A 17,116-nucleotide genomic window follows, 5' to 3' on the forward strand; every position below is an offset into this window, starting at 1 on the left:
TCCCGTATCACTGTATTTCCCCAGAAAACCTGAAATATCGATGAATTTTCTGTGGCACTCTGGGGTCCCTTGGGGCAGACTATGGGAACCATGGCATTAGAACCATAAGGACATGATTCTGGCTTCTTCCTGCCTCAGATCTAGTCTTTACCTGGCATTTTTTCCTTAAAGATGAAAGCAGCATACATTTTGATGTATTTAAAGCACATATTCGGCCAGGCATGGTGGCTGACACCTGTAGTCCCAGCACTTTGGGTGAGGCGGGCAGATCACAAGGTCAGAAGTTCGAGACCAGTCTGACCAACATGGTGAAACCCCGTCTCTATTGAAAATACAGAAAATACCTGGGTGTGGTGGTGTGTGTCTGTAATCCCAGCTACTGAGGAGGCTGAGGCAGGAGAATCACTTGAACCCAGGAGGCGGAGGTTGCAGTGAGCCAAGATTGCACCACTGCACTCCAGCCTGGGGGACATAGCCAGACTCTCTCAAAAAAAAAAACAAAAAAACCACATATTCCACTTTGTGCTTATTATTTTGAGAGAAACACAGATAAAAGTCTATCCTTTAATTCATACTCCCCATACTGTGATTTTCATTTTTACTGCAACAAATTGTGTTAAGTGTGATAATGAATGTCAAACACTTAATGCCTTGCTCTTTTCAGTAACATGAAATATTGGAGAATAATGACTGAAGCTTATCTGCACTGCATATATCTCTTTTCTTCCTCCTTGAAGGAAGTTGTTGAAAGTTGTTAAGAAGTATTATGTGTAAAACTCCAGGGATGATGTGCTTTACGGAAGCAACATTTATGAAGTTGTGTGCTTGACTAGTAGTTTATAAAGAGGGAAGATGAATCATTTATTATATTGGGATTGAATCCTGGCAATTTTTAAACTATAAAGTTACAGGAAATGTTGGCCACTCTTAATGGGCCATTTATTGTGTTAAATTTCAGTAATGATAAATATTTACTAGGTAAGTGGAAAGATCCATCTCTATAAATTGTTGTAACTTATCATTTTACGAATCTTACTCCGTTTTTCTGTTTAAAAATGAAATCATGTAGCACTGTATAAGTCATTCAGTTTTTTCTTTTGGAGAATTACTCTGGATTGTCTAGGCTCTGTGTTCTCCACATATATTTTAGAAATAGTTTGTGAATTTCTACAAAAAATCCTGCGGAATTTTCACTGAGAGTATGCTTAATCTATGGATCAATTTGTGAGAAACTGATAGCTTAACAATAGCGAATCTTCTGATCCACAAGTGTGGTAATTCTCTTCATTTATTTAGGTCTTCTTTATTTTGATAGCATTTTGTAGCTTTTAGTGTACAGATCTTGCAAATATCTTGTTAAATATTTCCCTAATTATTCGATATTTATTTTTGATGCTGTTATAGTTATATTTTAAAAATTTTGATTCCAATTATTGCTAATACATAGAAATGCAATTATTTATTGACCTGTTATCCTGTGACATTGACAAACGCAGTCATATATTCGTAGATTTCTAGAATTTTTCTACATAGACTATCATATATATCATCTGCAAATAAAGACAGTTTTACATTTTCCTTTGCAATCTCGATGCCTTTTCTTTCTTTCTCATGCCTCATTGTGTGGTCCATTACTGAACGGCAGCCAGTTCCAGCTTTCTGTCCAATAAAGGAGCAGTTAAAAGGGCCAGGCCTTGACCTTGCTGGAGGCTTCCCATCCTCATTGCCTTCTGCTGCCTCAGTTCTGGCTTAACAGAACAGTGTGGGGAGGAGGCATGATCCTTACCTACTAGGGCGTTACATTGGCCTTCTTCAAGTTGGTTGATTCGTCAGGTTTAAGCACTCACCTGGGCTGCAGTCAGGCTAGATTATCTGCTGACCTTGCCCTGTCTCCTTTCTGTAGTGGGGTACCCTTGTAAGCTAGGGAGAAGAGATACAGGTGAAGGCCGGAAAAACCAGCCTGCCACACAGCTTCCCTGGATCATACCTTCGCAGTGATATGACGACACTGTTAGGAGGAGCGGAGGTGGCTGAGCGGGTCTCCAGACACCTCCCTGTACCTCTCTGCTGTGCCACTGATGTGTGACGTGCTTGCACCTATGCAGAGCTGCCACTGAGCAGCACCGTGGCCAGTCCTGTGGATTTTCTTCTTTCTAAATTGTATGCCATGGCTTGATCAAACATTTCATATATAGTAGATCATGAAATCAGCATAGAAAACACATTGAGGTAGATGGTGTTACCACATTTTATGGATGAGGGGCTAACACTTGGAGAAGTGAGGTAACACGTCCAAGGCCACACAGCTAGTGAGCACCATGCTGAGGGTCACACTCTGGTCCATCTGAGGCCAGAGACTGTGCACAGCCTTCTCCTCATGCTGAGTGGCCTGGACGCCCCCACCCTCTGTCCCCTGAACCCCTTGGAGAGTGGGCAGTGGCAGAACCAACCTGGGCCCATCTATGGGGATTCTCCATTGGGATTGACCCCTCTGGAAGGAAGACAGTTAAGATCACAGCAGATGGGCCAGCCAGGGTTTCTGTAGAACATCAGGCAGTGGCCACTCCATCTAGTTTCATGGATGAGACTTTTTAATGGAACAGGAATCTAACACTGAACCAAGCTGCTTTTAGACACACTTTTATTCCTCACTCTGAAATGGCATTTGGACAAGCCAAATATTTCTTCTTCTTTCAGTTGACATTTTGTCCATCTTTGAACAGTTAGCTGATGTTTCTTCTGTTTAGTTATTTCTGTTCTATTTTCCTGTTGCCACTGGTCCACCCAGGCATGGTAAGAATGGAAGTCAGTGGTTGCTTTTTCATCTGAGATGCGTCACGAAGGCTTGTCAGTCAGGCTTGTCATATGGTCTGTGCTCCCACTGCTCCTTCTTTCTGTTTCCTCATCTACAGAATTTGGAGAGTCCTGGACCTGATCTCAAATTTCACATGTTCTTTATCTTCGTGCAGCACGCTGGGGAGAGGGAGAGACAGGGATTCCATCACAGAAGGTTGGAGCTGGAGCAGACTTCACAGCTCATTCTAGAGGCATTTGGTCCATCTTCACAGCTCATTCTAGAGGCATTTGGTCCATCTTACAGATGAGGAAATGGAGGCTGCCCAGGGGACTGAGGCTGGAACTGGGCCTTCCAGTGGCCAGGCCAGATCCTTCTTGGTCTCCCTTGTTGCTTTCCTGGTGGGCAGACCCTGGGGCCACTTTCTGTGACTGTGTGAGAAGGCAACTGCCCAGCAAAATCCATCTTCAATCCATCTTCATTTTTGCCTCTGGCGTGGGCAGATTCTCCCATACCTAATTCGGGAAGCCAGAAAGAGGAAGTCAGTTAATGATCCTTAGTGGGAAGGCGCTAGTAATGGTCCTTCTCGTGAGTTTCTGAAACACCACGCTGTCTCTGTGTTGCTGGCCTGGCCGGAGTTAAACCTCTTCTTGGCCTTTCCCCAGGAAGCTGGTCTGAGGAAGCCCAGATGCGTTTGTTTACAGCTGTCTCTGGTGACGTTCGCCAGGCTCTGTGTTCAGAAGGAACATTTCCATTCCCTTATTTACACCTCCCACTGGAGTGCTCGAGGAGACACACCAATTATTTCCAACTACCTAGAAACCTGGGAGGGTAGCAGATCTGTAGGGGGCCAGTGTTGAAGCGAGAAGCTGTAAATCTGGTGACACTGTGGGCTTGGGAGGGCTTGCCCAGATCTACCTGTTACTTATACTCTCTATTAAGAAATTTTAGTGTCCATGGAGAAGTTATTTAAAGTCTGTGAGCCTCAGTTTCCCCATATATAATATGAGAAGGATACCTGATTTTCCTGTTCCACAGGAAGGTAGAAAAAATTAAATTAAGGCAGCTGACGAAAGGGTTTTGAAAGCAAAAATAATAACATGATACGCTCCTGAATTTGTTAAATTATTCCTCCTAGTAGTTGCAGATCTTTTTCTGTACCTTAGAAAACCATGCTATGTAAAAAGAGATGATTCCAATCTTTAAATAAAGCAGCTTAGAGGTCAGGGGCCAGGACGGAAGGGGGCCCTTTGTTCACAGATGCGCTCTCACTTCCGAGAAAGCAAGCGTGGGAGAGGCAGGTGGTCCTCCGGATGTCCCTGTGCCCCCATGGTGTCAAGTTGGGTTACAATGGCCCCTCGTGACCTGGCGTGGTAGGGATGTGGGAGCCAGTGGGTATGAAACTGTGATGGGTCACAAGAGGGCTGGGATGTCTCACAGCTTCTACTTACAGCCTAGAGCCTGGGGAAGGGCCGCCACCCTAGTGGTGAGAGAGGCATGTATGTGAGTGTGTGTGCGCATTTGTATGTATATATGTGTGACTCTGTGCGTATGTGCACATCTGTGAGTATACGAATTGTGTGGAAGTGTGTATGGGTGTTTATGTGACAGTCTGTGTATGAGTGTGGGTGTATGTGTGTGGGTGTGTTTATGTGTGTACGTGTGTGGGTGTGTATGCATAGTGTGTATGTGTGAGTTTGTGTGTGTGTGCATGTGCATCTCTGTGTGTATGTGCATGTGTGTTAGGGGCAGGCACACAGGCCTATTGGTAAATGAGACACAAAATACCTACAAAATACAAAATATGAGACAGGAAATACAAGCCACAGTTATTCATTTTTCAACGCAACAGACATAAGATTATCATGTGAAATTGCTGTGAAAGTTTCCAAAACTTCCTGTCAATTTGTAGCGAGCAGCTAACAAAGGAGTGCGGGTCCCTGGAGCCTGCTTGTGCAGCACTGAGCTACTCCAAGGGGGAAGAATGGGGTGCATGGCTGTTAGCTGCAGACCAGCCTGGAAGCCCTCCAGCCTGCTTGAGCAGACTTGTTAAGAGGTAGCAGCAGGTGGCAGAGATTAGGAGCCGGAGTAGTAGGCTAAGGGTGCACTTCCATGGACACACTGCCTCTGCCACCACCCGTGCCGCCAAAATGGGAGCCCAGAACCCTGAATCTCTAGCAGCCTGTTTCTGAATCGGTTACCTTGGGTGTGTGCCTCTGGTTGATGGAAACTAACTTTTAGCCCTGCTGGGTGAGAGCCTCACATCGGGACATGTGACAGCTTTGTTGAAAGTAGCTTTGGAAACGCCCACCGCGTGGGGCCACTCACTGTAGTATAAACGGTCATGCACCACTAAGTGACAGGGATACGTTCTGAGAAATGCATCGTTAGGCGATTTCATCACTGTGGGAATGTTACAGAGTGCGCCTATCAAACCTAGACAGCATAGCCCACTACACACCTAGGCCAGATGGTAGACCCTGTTGTTTCTAGGCTGCATGCCTGTACAGTAGGTTACTGTACTGAATACTGTAGGCAGTTGTAACAATGGTGAGTATTTGTGTATCCAAACACAGAAAAGGTACAGTAAAAACAATGGCGTTATGGTCCGCGGTTGGCTGAAATGTTATGTGGTGCATGACTGTAGGTATAAAGCATTACGGTTGTTTGATTTTTCTCTTTTTCTCACCCACAGTCTTAAGGCACCTCTTATGCCTTTTGTCTGGGATGTCCCGGGCAGGGTTGGAACGTGTGGTTAAGGCATGGTGGAAACTGCTTTGGGGATGGATGATGGCCTTAGCTTGCCTTGGGGTGTCAGTGGGAAAGATAGGAGCTGCCCCTTTGCCTTCATGTTTCTTCGTAATAATCTCAGATCTACCCATCTGGTGAGCCTCTCCTAGAGAAAAGCCCCGGCGCTCCTTCGCTCCTGCGGTGTTTCTCAGGAGGGTTGCTTCTTTGTAATGGTGGGGACTCAGGGACGGGACGCAGGCAGAGGGTGATACCACATCACAAAGGGACCCTTGCGGTGGCTCACGCCTATAATCCTAGCACTTTGAGAGGCTGAGGCAGGTGGATCACCTGAGGTCAGGAGTTCGAGACCAGCCTGGCCAACATGGTGAAACCCTGTCTCTACTAAAAATACAAAAATTAGTCAGGCATGGTGGTGGGTGCCTGTAATCCCAGCTACTCAGTAGGCTGAGGCAGAAGAATCGCTTGAACCCAGGAGGTGGAGGTTGCAGTGAGCCAAGATTGTGCCATTGCACTCCAGCCTGGGCAACAGAGCGTGACTCCATCTCAAAAAGAAAACAAACAAACAAACAACAACACAAACAAACAACAACAAAAAAAACTTGGGCCATCAGCTTCTTAGAAAGGCTGGTGTGAGGTAGAAGCATTTGCTGGTGCCTCTGCTTGACACCAGAGCAGAGGTGATTTTGTGGTGACTCTGTTGAGAGCAGAGAACCTGAGCAAAGAGGTTATCATGAGTGGATTTTACTGCCTTACTTGGGTGGGCATTCCCTTGGGAGTTTGATGGACATTTGCAGCTGAGCCCAGGTGGGGGAACTGTGCTCACTCCGCCTTCAGAATTCCAAAGGCTGAGCATGCATTTTGGCTTCCTCTAACCCCTGTCTTTCTCTAGGTGACCACAGCAGAGTATCATTAAGTATCTATTCTTTGCTTTTGTTCTCAGGGCAGGAAGATCCCAATAGTTTGCGCCATAAATATAACTTTATTGCGGACGTGGTGGAGAAGATCGCCCCTGCCGTGGTTCATATTGAATTGTTTCGCAAGTAAAGAGAGCCTTCCTTTTTCCTATAACCTCTGAAGCTTTCACCGCCACTAGCAAAACATGAGAGCTCTTTTTGAGATGCATTAAAGTGTCAAAGTGTCACTGAATATCTTCCTACTTTAAGATAAGTGTGTCTCCCTTCGAACATTTGCCCTATTCGACTCTATGAATCTACAGTCTTAACCCTTCTAAATGTTTAAAGAACCTCGGGCTCTGAAGAGATTCTCTAAGAATATTTTGTAAGTGGAATTGTTTGATGCACGCAAAAAATTGGCAGGTTGTTTAGTTTTTAAATGTTAAGCCCGATATATAAAGGAGCGATTGCTACGTGTGTGTTGCTGTTGCAGAACCCATTCATTAATCAATGTGTTGAAGCGTTCATTTTAAGGTGTTGCAGGCTTAAGTGTGTACTCCTTTGGATTTTAGGCTTCCGTTTTCTAAACGCGAGGTGCCGGTGGCTAGTGGGTCTGGGTTTATTGTGTCGGAAGATGGACTGATCGTGACAAATGCCCACGTGGTGACCAACAAGCACCGGGTCAAAGTCGAGCTGAAGAATGGTGCCACCTATGAAGCCAAAATCAAGGATGTGGATGAGAAAGCAGACATTGCACTAATCAAAATTGACCACCAGGTGAGTATGTTTTCGCCTGCAGAGGTGAGTTCTCAGATGCCCTGGAACACCCTTGGCAAAGGCACCAGAGCTCTCTGATTGCGGGTGATTTTCAGGGGGCACTGAAGCCAGTCTAAACCAGTCACAGGAGGTCCTTGAGGAGATGCTGAGTATGACCTGGGCGTGTGGGAGAGGCAGGGGCTCAGGAGAGCTTCTGTAAGGAGCCAGATAAAAGTTTTTAAAATAATGTTTTAAATGTTTGTCAAAGAAAGCAATAGATTTGTAAAGAAATTAGTAGGTAAGTAGTGAAAATTGAGTCTCCTTCCCGTTCCCGATCCTGTGTCAACCCTTGTTACAGATTTTATTTATCCTCCACAGATACGTCATGCATTCACAGTGAACATAGAATTTACTGGGGTTTAGACTGAGCCATCCTTAACTTGTCAACAGTTACTTTGAAAACAAACCAGCTCTCCCAAATTGGGGTTTTGCAGGGTAATGAGGTGTGTTTCAGAACAATATTCCATACTTTATACGTCTTGGAAACCTTGAGTTAAAACAGAGCTAATGGATTTCTTCTTTCCAGACCTTCTCAGAGCTTTTAGTATGCTAGTGTGCACGTGGCTTGCCTACAAAAGGGTGTTGACTGAACTATTTGCCCAAATTATAATCATTTGAGTATACAGCTTTTTTTGGAGGGGGGAGGGGCAGAACTGAGCCATACCAAGATCAATCTCGGAAATGCTGTATTTGAAATGCTTTCTATTTAAATATTCTCTTTGCAATCATTTTTGCTGTTGATTTGCTTAGCAAAGTCTTCATGTCTGGGACAATATCCATTTCTTACTGACTCATCAAAAACCCCCACTCCACACTTTGATGAGAGAGGTTTTGTTTGCTGTGTGGCATGTTCAGTGAAAGCGTGGTTTCTAGTTTCTTCACATCCTTGTAATTTTCTGGACTTCAGATGGAGGGAACAATCAGAGGAGGTTGGAATCCTGCCTCTGGCCAAGGAAAAGACCAGAGACTGAGCCAGTTGGGGTCTCTTGTCCAGCCCTCTGCTTGCCTCCCTTTACCTGGGTGTGGGCTGAGTAATTCCAGACAAGTGTAGAATTAATCAGGCTATTTGTGCTGTTGGATGGCATGCTGGGTACATCTCCTTCTGGAAACAGCTCTGCGTGTGCTGTTTGGGTGGTAGGATTCTGGGTCTCCTCTGTCTTTTTATGGCATCAAGTTGCTGCCCAGCCCAGGCTCCTTTACAGCCAGTCTTTAGAAAACCACCAGCTAACACATTTACAACCCTCCTTCCCCGATGTTCCTATAACCTCTCTATGGCCGGGTGGCCAGGCACGGCCAAAGAGGCTCAGGGTAGATATAGGGTCTGTGTCCGGTGTGTGTAACTGGCCTTGAGTGAGGCTGCAGTTGTGTGTTATTTCTATTAGGTCACTGTGGAATTTCTAGCAACAACTCATCTTTCAAAGTGTGTTTATTGGTCACAGAATCATTGGGCCAGCCTCTGCCTTCATTCTTTTTCACCTAATCTGCATCATAGCTGTATTATCCCCATTTTAAAGAAGAAGAAACAGGGACTCAGAGAAGTCTAGTAACCTGTTTGAGACCACACAGCAAATATGTCAGGACCCTGCCCTCCTAAGGCAGCCAGGCTATACTGCTCCCAATGTGTCCAAGCCCACGGCTATTGCTGGAGGGATACAGGCTGGCCCCATGGAATGATGGGACAGCTTGACCTTAAACAGCCCATGGGAAGGTGGGTGCATCTGGTTTAGGAACAGGCTGCTAGAAAGGTATCCAGGATGTGGTAGTCTCACCGGAAGGAGCCAGTCAGAATAGCACAGCCTGTGGCCACGCGTGGGGCCTGTTCAGCCTCACAGAGCCTTTGGGAGGCAGCCAGCAGCAGGGCATGAGCTGTGTGCAGGCAAGGCGCTGGCCTGGACGCTGCCCCCACTGAGTAACTTCGTGTTTGGAATGCGTGGGCACATACCGTGCAGCTGCTTCTGGCCGGGGGATATTCTTTTCCAATTTTGAGCCAAGGTGGAGACTGTCTCCTCGTGTCATCCCTGGCATGTCCTGGCAAGACGCGAACGATCTCAATAGACAAGCTTTGCAGAGTGTGTCTGGCCTGACTCCTGCTGTCCTGGGAGCTGCGCTGTTCAGCCAGCAGCATGCTGTTTGACATGTGTTTCAAGTCCCCCAAGAAAGGGTGCTTGAAATTTAAAATTGAACTGATGTGGCTTTTCAAACTGGAATTGGAAATGGAAGGATATTAAATTGCAGACAACCACACAAAAGACTGGTTTCCACTGACTAAACTGCTTTTTTTTGCTGATAGTAGTTGGAAGTAGGGAGAGTAACAGCATCTCTTCCAGCTCTTTCTCTTTTGTTCCCTTGTTTTGATGATGGGTTATTTCGGGGGAGGCTCTGGCTGGCCTTGCTTTGTGTCATCTTAGGGATAACAAAGAGGATGAAAGAGATCAGGAAAACAGAGAAGGCAGAACAGAACCAGCAGAAACTGTGCTTGAGGAATGAAAATCACCTACATGGCTCCTTGTCGTATGAGACTGTGGCCCAGCCTCCCCCAAAGCCACTTAAGAGTAACCCGGTGAAGCTGGTGAGACTGCCTGCTGCGTCCATGGGCCCAGTGACTAGCTTGGTGGCTTATCATCTGGGCCCAGCTCCTCCCCTGGCATCCTGATTTCACTTGGAGGGTCCTCCATTGTCCTTCATAAACGTGTTTATTTTATTTTATTTTTGTTTTTTGAGACAGAGTTTTACTGTTGCCCAGGCCGGAGTGCAGTGGTGCGATCTCCGCTCACTGCAACCTCCACCTCTAGGGCTCAAGTGATTCTCCTGCCTCAGCCTCCTGAGTGGCTGGGACCACAGGCACACACCACCATGCCTGGCTAATTTTTGTATTTTTAGTAGAGATGGGGTTTTGCCATGTTGGCCAGGCTGGTCTCAAACTCCTGACCTCAGGTGATCCACCTGCCTCAGCTTCCCAAAGTGCTGGGATTACAGGCGTGAGCCACTGTGCGCGGCTATAAATGTGATATGCTTGAGACTTTCAGTGAAATAAAAATTACCATGGACATCTGTGGTCATTGTCCACTTGCCACCCACCTACCCCCCTTACTGGCAGCAGCAGCCAGCATTTCACATGTCCGTCATCGGACAGCATAGGTGGGCCTGTCAGTCATGGTGTCCTACCCTCTGGCGCCAAGGAGTGGACACATGACCAAGTTAGGGCAAGCAGAGGCTCCCCCTGGAACTGCAAAGTGAAGCCGGATGTCACCCACAGAGACTAACATGGTGAAGCTGCTGTAGCCCCTGCTCTTGAGACCCCAGCACTGTCTGAGTTCTTGCACTTTCTGAGTCCAGTTTCATATCTGCTTTTCCTCCCATTCTTGGAGCTCCCCTCACATCTCCAGTGGCTTGAAGTTGCCAGAGATGTTTCTGGGCTTGTGACCAAATGACTCCTTTTCTGCTTCTTGCTGCTGAGCAGACACATATGCGCTCACTTTGCCTGCTGAGTCTTGGGACCCGGAAGAGCTCTTGGGAGACGCTCACAGAGCAGCCCCCTCTTGCTGGCCCTGCTGACTCCCTCCAAGCAGGAGGGGAGAAGCCCTGGCTGGGCATCGCTTTCTGTGCTTCTGCCCAAATCTGAAACTCCTCTTTCCTTGGGACCCACGACGGTGGCCAGCCTGCCTGGGGAGGGAATCCCAGCTGCAGAAAGTCGGGACAGTATGCGTGTAAACATGTTAATAGAAAGCAGCTTTGAGGGCAAACTAGTTCAGCTTTAGTTACAAACTCTTTCCAAATGTGTTTGACATGAGCCACTGCCAGTGTGCAGCATATGTCAAGCTTTCATCCAATGGTGGCATTTTGTCCCAATGGGTTTTTTTTTCCTGAGCAGTTTGGGGCAGGGGTGGGGAGAGGGAGAGAGAAAAGTGAAAAGAAAGCAGTTTGGTTTCTTCAGGCTGGAGTACAAGGTAGAGGTAATGGGATGTATTGAAGAAAGTAGGAGGGAAAGTTACTTTAGTTACAGCTGTTTGTCCAGCTGTGCTGATTAAGAAACTTGGAGAAAAGCGTCTCTGGAATCATGTCCTTCCCATCTTGTACATAGCCTTTGCAGATCTCCTGCGGTTCTGAGAGAGATCTGAACTTCTTACCAGGGCCTTGAGGGCCCCATCTGATTGGGCACCCTCCCTCCCTCCGCCCCTCCTCCCCTTCCCCTCCTCCCCTCCTTTCTCTGCCCTCACCTGCTCTGCTCAGACACCCCCTGCTCGGTTGCTTCCCACAGGCCAGGGCTGTCCCCTGGGGCCTTGGCTGTTCCCCTCCTAGGAGCGCCCCTCTCCAGCTCCTCATGGAGCCAACCTTCCCGTCCTTCAGGCCTCTGATTAAATTCTGCCTTAGACATCTCTCCCCACCCCACTGTGTGAGGTGACGCCCCATGCCCCAGTCTCCTCAATCCCACCACGTCACTCTGGGGACACGTCACCCCAGGGACAACTGCATTCCACTCTTGGTTTTTCCCTCCTCGTCTATTGATCAAAATTTAGAGTCGCCTCAGTCATTTGTCAAATGAAGTCCATTTCTGCAGCTAGACTGCGGGGTTGGGGACACATCCGGCTGATCGGTCCTCAGGTAGGAGGTGCTTGGCAACTTTGTCCTGAGTAGGATGTTCACAGCTGTCTGCCCTGGAGGAAGCAAGGGCACCCACCACGTGGATGGAATTGAGGGGAAGGCACCCGCGGCTCCTGCATTGAGCTTCCGTCCTATATTCAATGAGGAAATGACCCTGCAGCAGGCTGGCTGCAGATGCCCCTGCCTTCCCGCTTTGCCTGCCTGGAGTTTGATGGACATGTGGTCCTGTCAGGGCTGCAGCAGGTCTGTGGTCTTTGGTAATGCAAAGCGCTGGGGAAACAGTGAGCTTTCCTGTGGGTGCTTTTCTCTGACGCCAACAACCAGGTAAATATTTGGAAACGGCCTTGTTGAGGCTTGTGAGGTGGTTTCCCTCCCTCCCCTGTAGGCCTGCGCCACCCCTCCAACCCCCCGGCCACCTTCAGGCCAGATGGCGCCCACAGACCTGTTTGAAGTGGCTGGACAGGGAGCCCTCTGGGCGCTGGGGCCGCTGTGTTTGCAGAGGGTCCTCTTACTGCTGAGCTGGCTGGTGCAGCGGGGAGGCCGACGCCCCTGATCCTCATCAAGTTCAGATGGGAGTCACCGCGGGTGAGGGCCCTGGAGCCTTTTACATGTCCTGGGAGCTGCTGAGCAGGCCGCTCTTCTCCAGGCCACCGGAACTTGGCCCTGCATGTGGCGAATCTTTCCTGAGTCAGCTGAGTGAGGGGGGTTCAGGCAGCCCCCCGGGACGTGGCAGTGGCTGGGGATGGGAGTGGGCTGGTGCGTGCCATGACTCACACCGGTTCTCCTCAGGCAAGCTGAGGGTCAGACGTGCTGACTCAGTGGCCTGAGCTCGTCCAAAAGCGAATCAGAGCTAAAACAGGGCCTGGGCTCACCCACTGCCCTCTCCTGGGGTCATCTGTCACTCATCCTCATGAAGGAAGTGCCTGGGAGCCTGGAATGCACTTCGCACCGCCCCAGCTCCCGTCTTGTTTCTGTGTTTTTCCATTTTGGATTCTTTCCCCCCACTCCTTCTGTACTGGGCATTTTGTGGTCTCTTCTTTTTCTCCGAGAACTCCGAGGGCTACCACTGCATTTGCTAATGATGCCACAGACGGTGTTGACGTTATGAGGCTTCTATTACTGTATTGATTTTTACCATTTTTAGGGGGACAGGAATCAATATTTCATGAGGGAATGTGAAGCCAGACAGTGAAGTAGAAGCTGGCTTTTATTTTGTGCCAGGCTTTGTCCAGAGGCGGGTGGGGATGTGGCTCCTCAGCTCTTGACTGCAGCTCCTTCTGGCATGGGAAACGCTTCAGTTCCCCAAACTCTCAGAGCTGGAGCCCCTGTGTGTTCTCTGGCCCGGATTCAAGAACTTAGTTGATTGTCAAGGAAATTCTTTGGCTATATTTTTCTCTTAATATGGTAATGGCTTTTTTCACTCTGGCACTCTCTTTTCAGGGAATTGGATTAAGACTATTATTTATGGTTCTGAAAAAGCAGTTCCCAAGTTGGTGGGACTGGATTTGTTTAGGAATGTCTCCTGTCCTCTTCATTGAGGGGGGAATACAAATCGGTTCCATCTGACAGTTTATCAAGTGTGTGACAGAGTATTAGAGTCCAGGGTTGGCCAAATACAGCCAGTAGTCCAAAGCTGGCCCTCTATCTGTTGTTGTAAATAAAGTTTTATTGGGACCTGGTCATGTTCACTTATTTAGGTAGAGTCTATGGCTGCTTTCATTCTGCACCAGCAGAGTTAAATAGTTGGGATGAAGACCACATGGCCCATGAAGTCAAAAATATTTGCTTCCTGGCCCTTTATAGGAAAAAATTGCCAGCCCCAGTGGTAGGCAATTAACACCTTGTCCTAGAGGAGCTGAAAGTGGCTGGAGGCAGGAATGCTCATAAGAACCAAGCGAGGTGAAGCACTAGGTGGCTGCGGGGAGCAGGAAGAGAAGCTGATTAGCTGATTTTGTTTGCCCTTTCTTTTGCCAGAGATTGTGGGGTTTTTTTTTTTTGTTTGTTTTGTTTGTTTTGTTTGTTTTTTTTTCAGAGATGAAGCTTTGGTCTTGCCACAATAGCAGAGGGAGTCCTTATTTTTGTCCAGTTCTCTATGACATTGGTAGAAAGGAGTTTGTCAGAATTCCAAGCTATTTGGCAATTATCCAATTTTGAGATCCTAATGGATCTTTCAAGGTCTAGTTTGTTCATTCTTTTAATGATTCCTTGTTAATTCCCTGATTTTATAAATGTGGGTTGAACATCTGTCTTGGCCAAATACTTGTTAAGTGCTGAGGATGCAGCCACAGTGGGCAAAGCCATGGGGTTTAAGATCTAGTATGGGAAACAGGTGAAGTAAAGTAAATATGGCAATAAGTACAGTGCATGAAGCAAACAGGTGAAGGGGTAGAAGGCCTCGGGCTGCAAAGATAGTAGATAGTGTAGGCAGGGAATCTTATCTGAGGGGTGACATCTAAGCTGAGATGGAAAGGACAGTGTGAGCCAGCCAAGGAAACAAGCTGGGTGACAAGAGTTGCAGGTGGAGTTGCTTAATTCCCCATTTCTGCTCAGCCTGCAGAACCTGGATCTTGGACTAATTGCAAACTGTCATTTCCTTGTGAGTTTATTAGAACCCTCCAGAACAAGTTTCTGGTTAGCTAGTTTCTCTGTGTGTTGTCTCATTTCTTGTTGGTTCTGGTTCTTTGGGGTTCCTACCCATACTCCGGAAAGCTCCAATGTCTTAAGTAGTCAGTCTCCCAAGAGTCTGAAAGCACAAAGATTCACAATGATACGATCACTTCTCAATCATAGCAGCATCGATGCAGTTCCGTAGCTGGTTTCCTAAAGCCATCCAGACCTCTTTCTGTGGCAGGAGAGAAATAAGACCTTCTGGTGGACTGAGGACTAATTATCCTAATAAACATGTGAATTAACAGTTCCTTTGGTTAAACAAAGCACCAGAATCTGATAATGGGAACATGTGACTCACGGTATTTCTTTCTTTGCTTTATCTACCAGGCAGCTCACAGAAACCACTGGCCTTCCCTGTGTTCCCATTTTATGTCATAAATATATGTTTAATTAACTTATTATAAAAGGCCCTTTGTCATGGACCATATCAAATTATTCTTATATAGAAGAAGTTATACATGTTTTAAACATTTTAAAATAAATCTGAAAAGAATACTACATCCTGGGCAACTTCCCCGCATATGGGGCTCAAAGAAGCTCTATGTGGTTATAGGTAAGGCGGAGTCAGAGTACCTTCAGTGTAGTTCAGCAGATGCTGAGAGGCTGCTGTGTGCTGGACTCTGATCCCACCAAATAGAGTAGGGCTGAGCCCCTGCCCACCATGACAGCCTGGAGATACAAGCTGTTCCCTTTGCCTCCCTGAGCCCTGAGCTTTATAGCCTACAGACAGCTGAAAAGCAGGCTGCATCGGTTACCCAGTCAGTTACCCAGACCCAAATGCCAGGCCTTGGCTAACCCCAGTTATTACCTAATTTTAAGATCCTAATGTATCTTTTAAGACCTGGCTTGTTCATTCTTTCATTTATTTACTTATTCATTGATTTTGTAAATATTTATGGAGCATTCTGCCATGCTACATGCTGTTGTAGCAGCATCAGCCACCCTGAAGTTGGTGGATGAAAGGGGACGGATCAAAGTGGCTGATGTATGGAGGAGACACAAGTTAGACTTGCCCAGGGCAATATTATTCCTCCTCTGGATGCCACGAATATATACACTCATTAGCTGTTGGGCCCCCCTGAAGCACTGTTGACATTTTGTGGTTTAAACACCGAAGAGTAAGGGAATGTTGGAAATGGCAAACATCTGATATAGTGTAAAGGAGACTGAATATTTTGGTGGTGTTCATAAACACTGAGGAGGAAAGTCATTTCATTTTGTTCATTTGTGTGCTCTCTCTCTCTCTGTTATGGCACACTATCCTCTGTTCTCCTTCTCCTTTTCTTTTTCCTTTTTTCTCCCTTCATCTCCCCACTTCTCTGATCTCTCCCACCTGAACCCCTTCTACCCTGCTGCCCTCCCATCCATCCTACCTCCTCTACTTCCCTCCCTAGACAGTAGTAATCACATGTCAGTTGGAGAAACATGATGGCGACTTGGTCACACCGTTCTTCTCAGTCTGTATATGTCGGGATCTCCGTGCCCATCTGGCAGATCCCTCCTGCCCTGGCTCTTCTGCTCACCACAACCACCCTTGACTTTGTGATCGCTGATAACCTTCACCTTCTCTAATCTGAATCCCAAGCTTCTCAGTCCTGGCCCACCACCTCCCCTCCTCATCCGCTCCGAACCCTGAACGGAAGCTGAATGGAACCCTGAACGGAAGAGTTCTGAAGCTGTTGAGAACCCTGAACGGAAGCTGAAATATCAATGGGTCATTGCTTTTCACAGTCCTCTGTGAAAGATTACTGGCCAAGCCAGCATCTGGAGAATTCCTGGTCTACGGCCTCCCTGGCTGGAGAAGCTGGAAGAGCCAGCTGCATAGGGCATGTGACCCATGTACTCACAGGCCCTGTGCCTTGAGCTCGCTGTTTTAATTTTATCTTTGAATTTGTATTTTTGTGAATAAAGTCCTATGAGCTAATGGAGCATGCTCAGAGAACTTGGGGCTTTAGTTTAGGCTGGATTCCTCCTACTGCCTCCCCAATCCCTGGTTCCCTGAGACCTCCAGCCCCACCTGACCTTCCCTTCCCTGTTTCTATGCAGCGATCATTGCTACCCTCCATCCCTGGAAGGGGTGTAGGCACAGGGCAGTTCTAGGTTCCAACTTGGGCACCGCATAACATCTTAGTGGTGCAGGGCTCAGGCTGATGATGCCATGGTTGTTCTGTGGGCTACTGGGCAGGGTCAAGCCGCTCTCACCCTGATCCAGGTACCTAATGCACCCTGACACAGAAGTGGCAGTGTCCTTGGGGTCATCCATTACCCATGTGTTGGAGGAGTGGGCCCTTAGGGAAGATGCTTGGCTCAACTTCCCCACCCCTAGCCAGGGCACGAACCGAGGTCCAGGGGTTGGTGGGCACGAGGCCAAGTCGTGAGGCCTCCAGTGTCTGCACTCACTGTCCCGTAAATAACCACAGCAATAACTAGCAAACCAAAACCAGTGTGATAGGTTGAGAGCGACAGAATGTGGAAGAAGGGAAAAAGCTTTATATTTTAGTACCTTTAACAGTGCTTTCTGTATGCTTTATGAACAAGGAGCCTGCATTTGCATTTTGCACTGGGCTCTGCTAATTTTGTTGCTGGTCCT

General features: G+C 47.5%; 1 protein-coding gene across 1 annotated transcript in view; it reads left to right on the forward strand.

Moving 5' to 3' along the window:
- HTRA1 (HtrA serine peptidase 1) overlaps window positions 1-17,116 on the forward strand; it is a 52,489-nt gene that overhangs the window by 20,018 nt on the left and 15,355 nt on the right. Inside the window, exons 2-3 of the mRNA XM_007964297.3 lie at window positions 6,486-6,585; window positions 7,011-7,215. Coding sequence (XP_007962488.3) covers window positions 6,486-6,585; window positions 7,011-7,215 — 305 coding nt within the window. The remainder of the gene's footprint in view (window positions 1-6,485; window positions 6,586-7,010; window positions 7,216-17,116) is intronic.

This window comes from Chlorocebus sabaeus, chromosome 9, assembly GCF_047675955.1.
Source record: "Chlorocebus sabaeus isolate Y175 chromosome 9, mChlSab1.0.hap1, whole genome shotgun sequence".
NCBI lineage: Eukaryota > Metazoa > Chordata > Mammalia > Primates > Cercopithecidae > Chlorocebus > Chlorocebus sabaeus.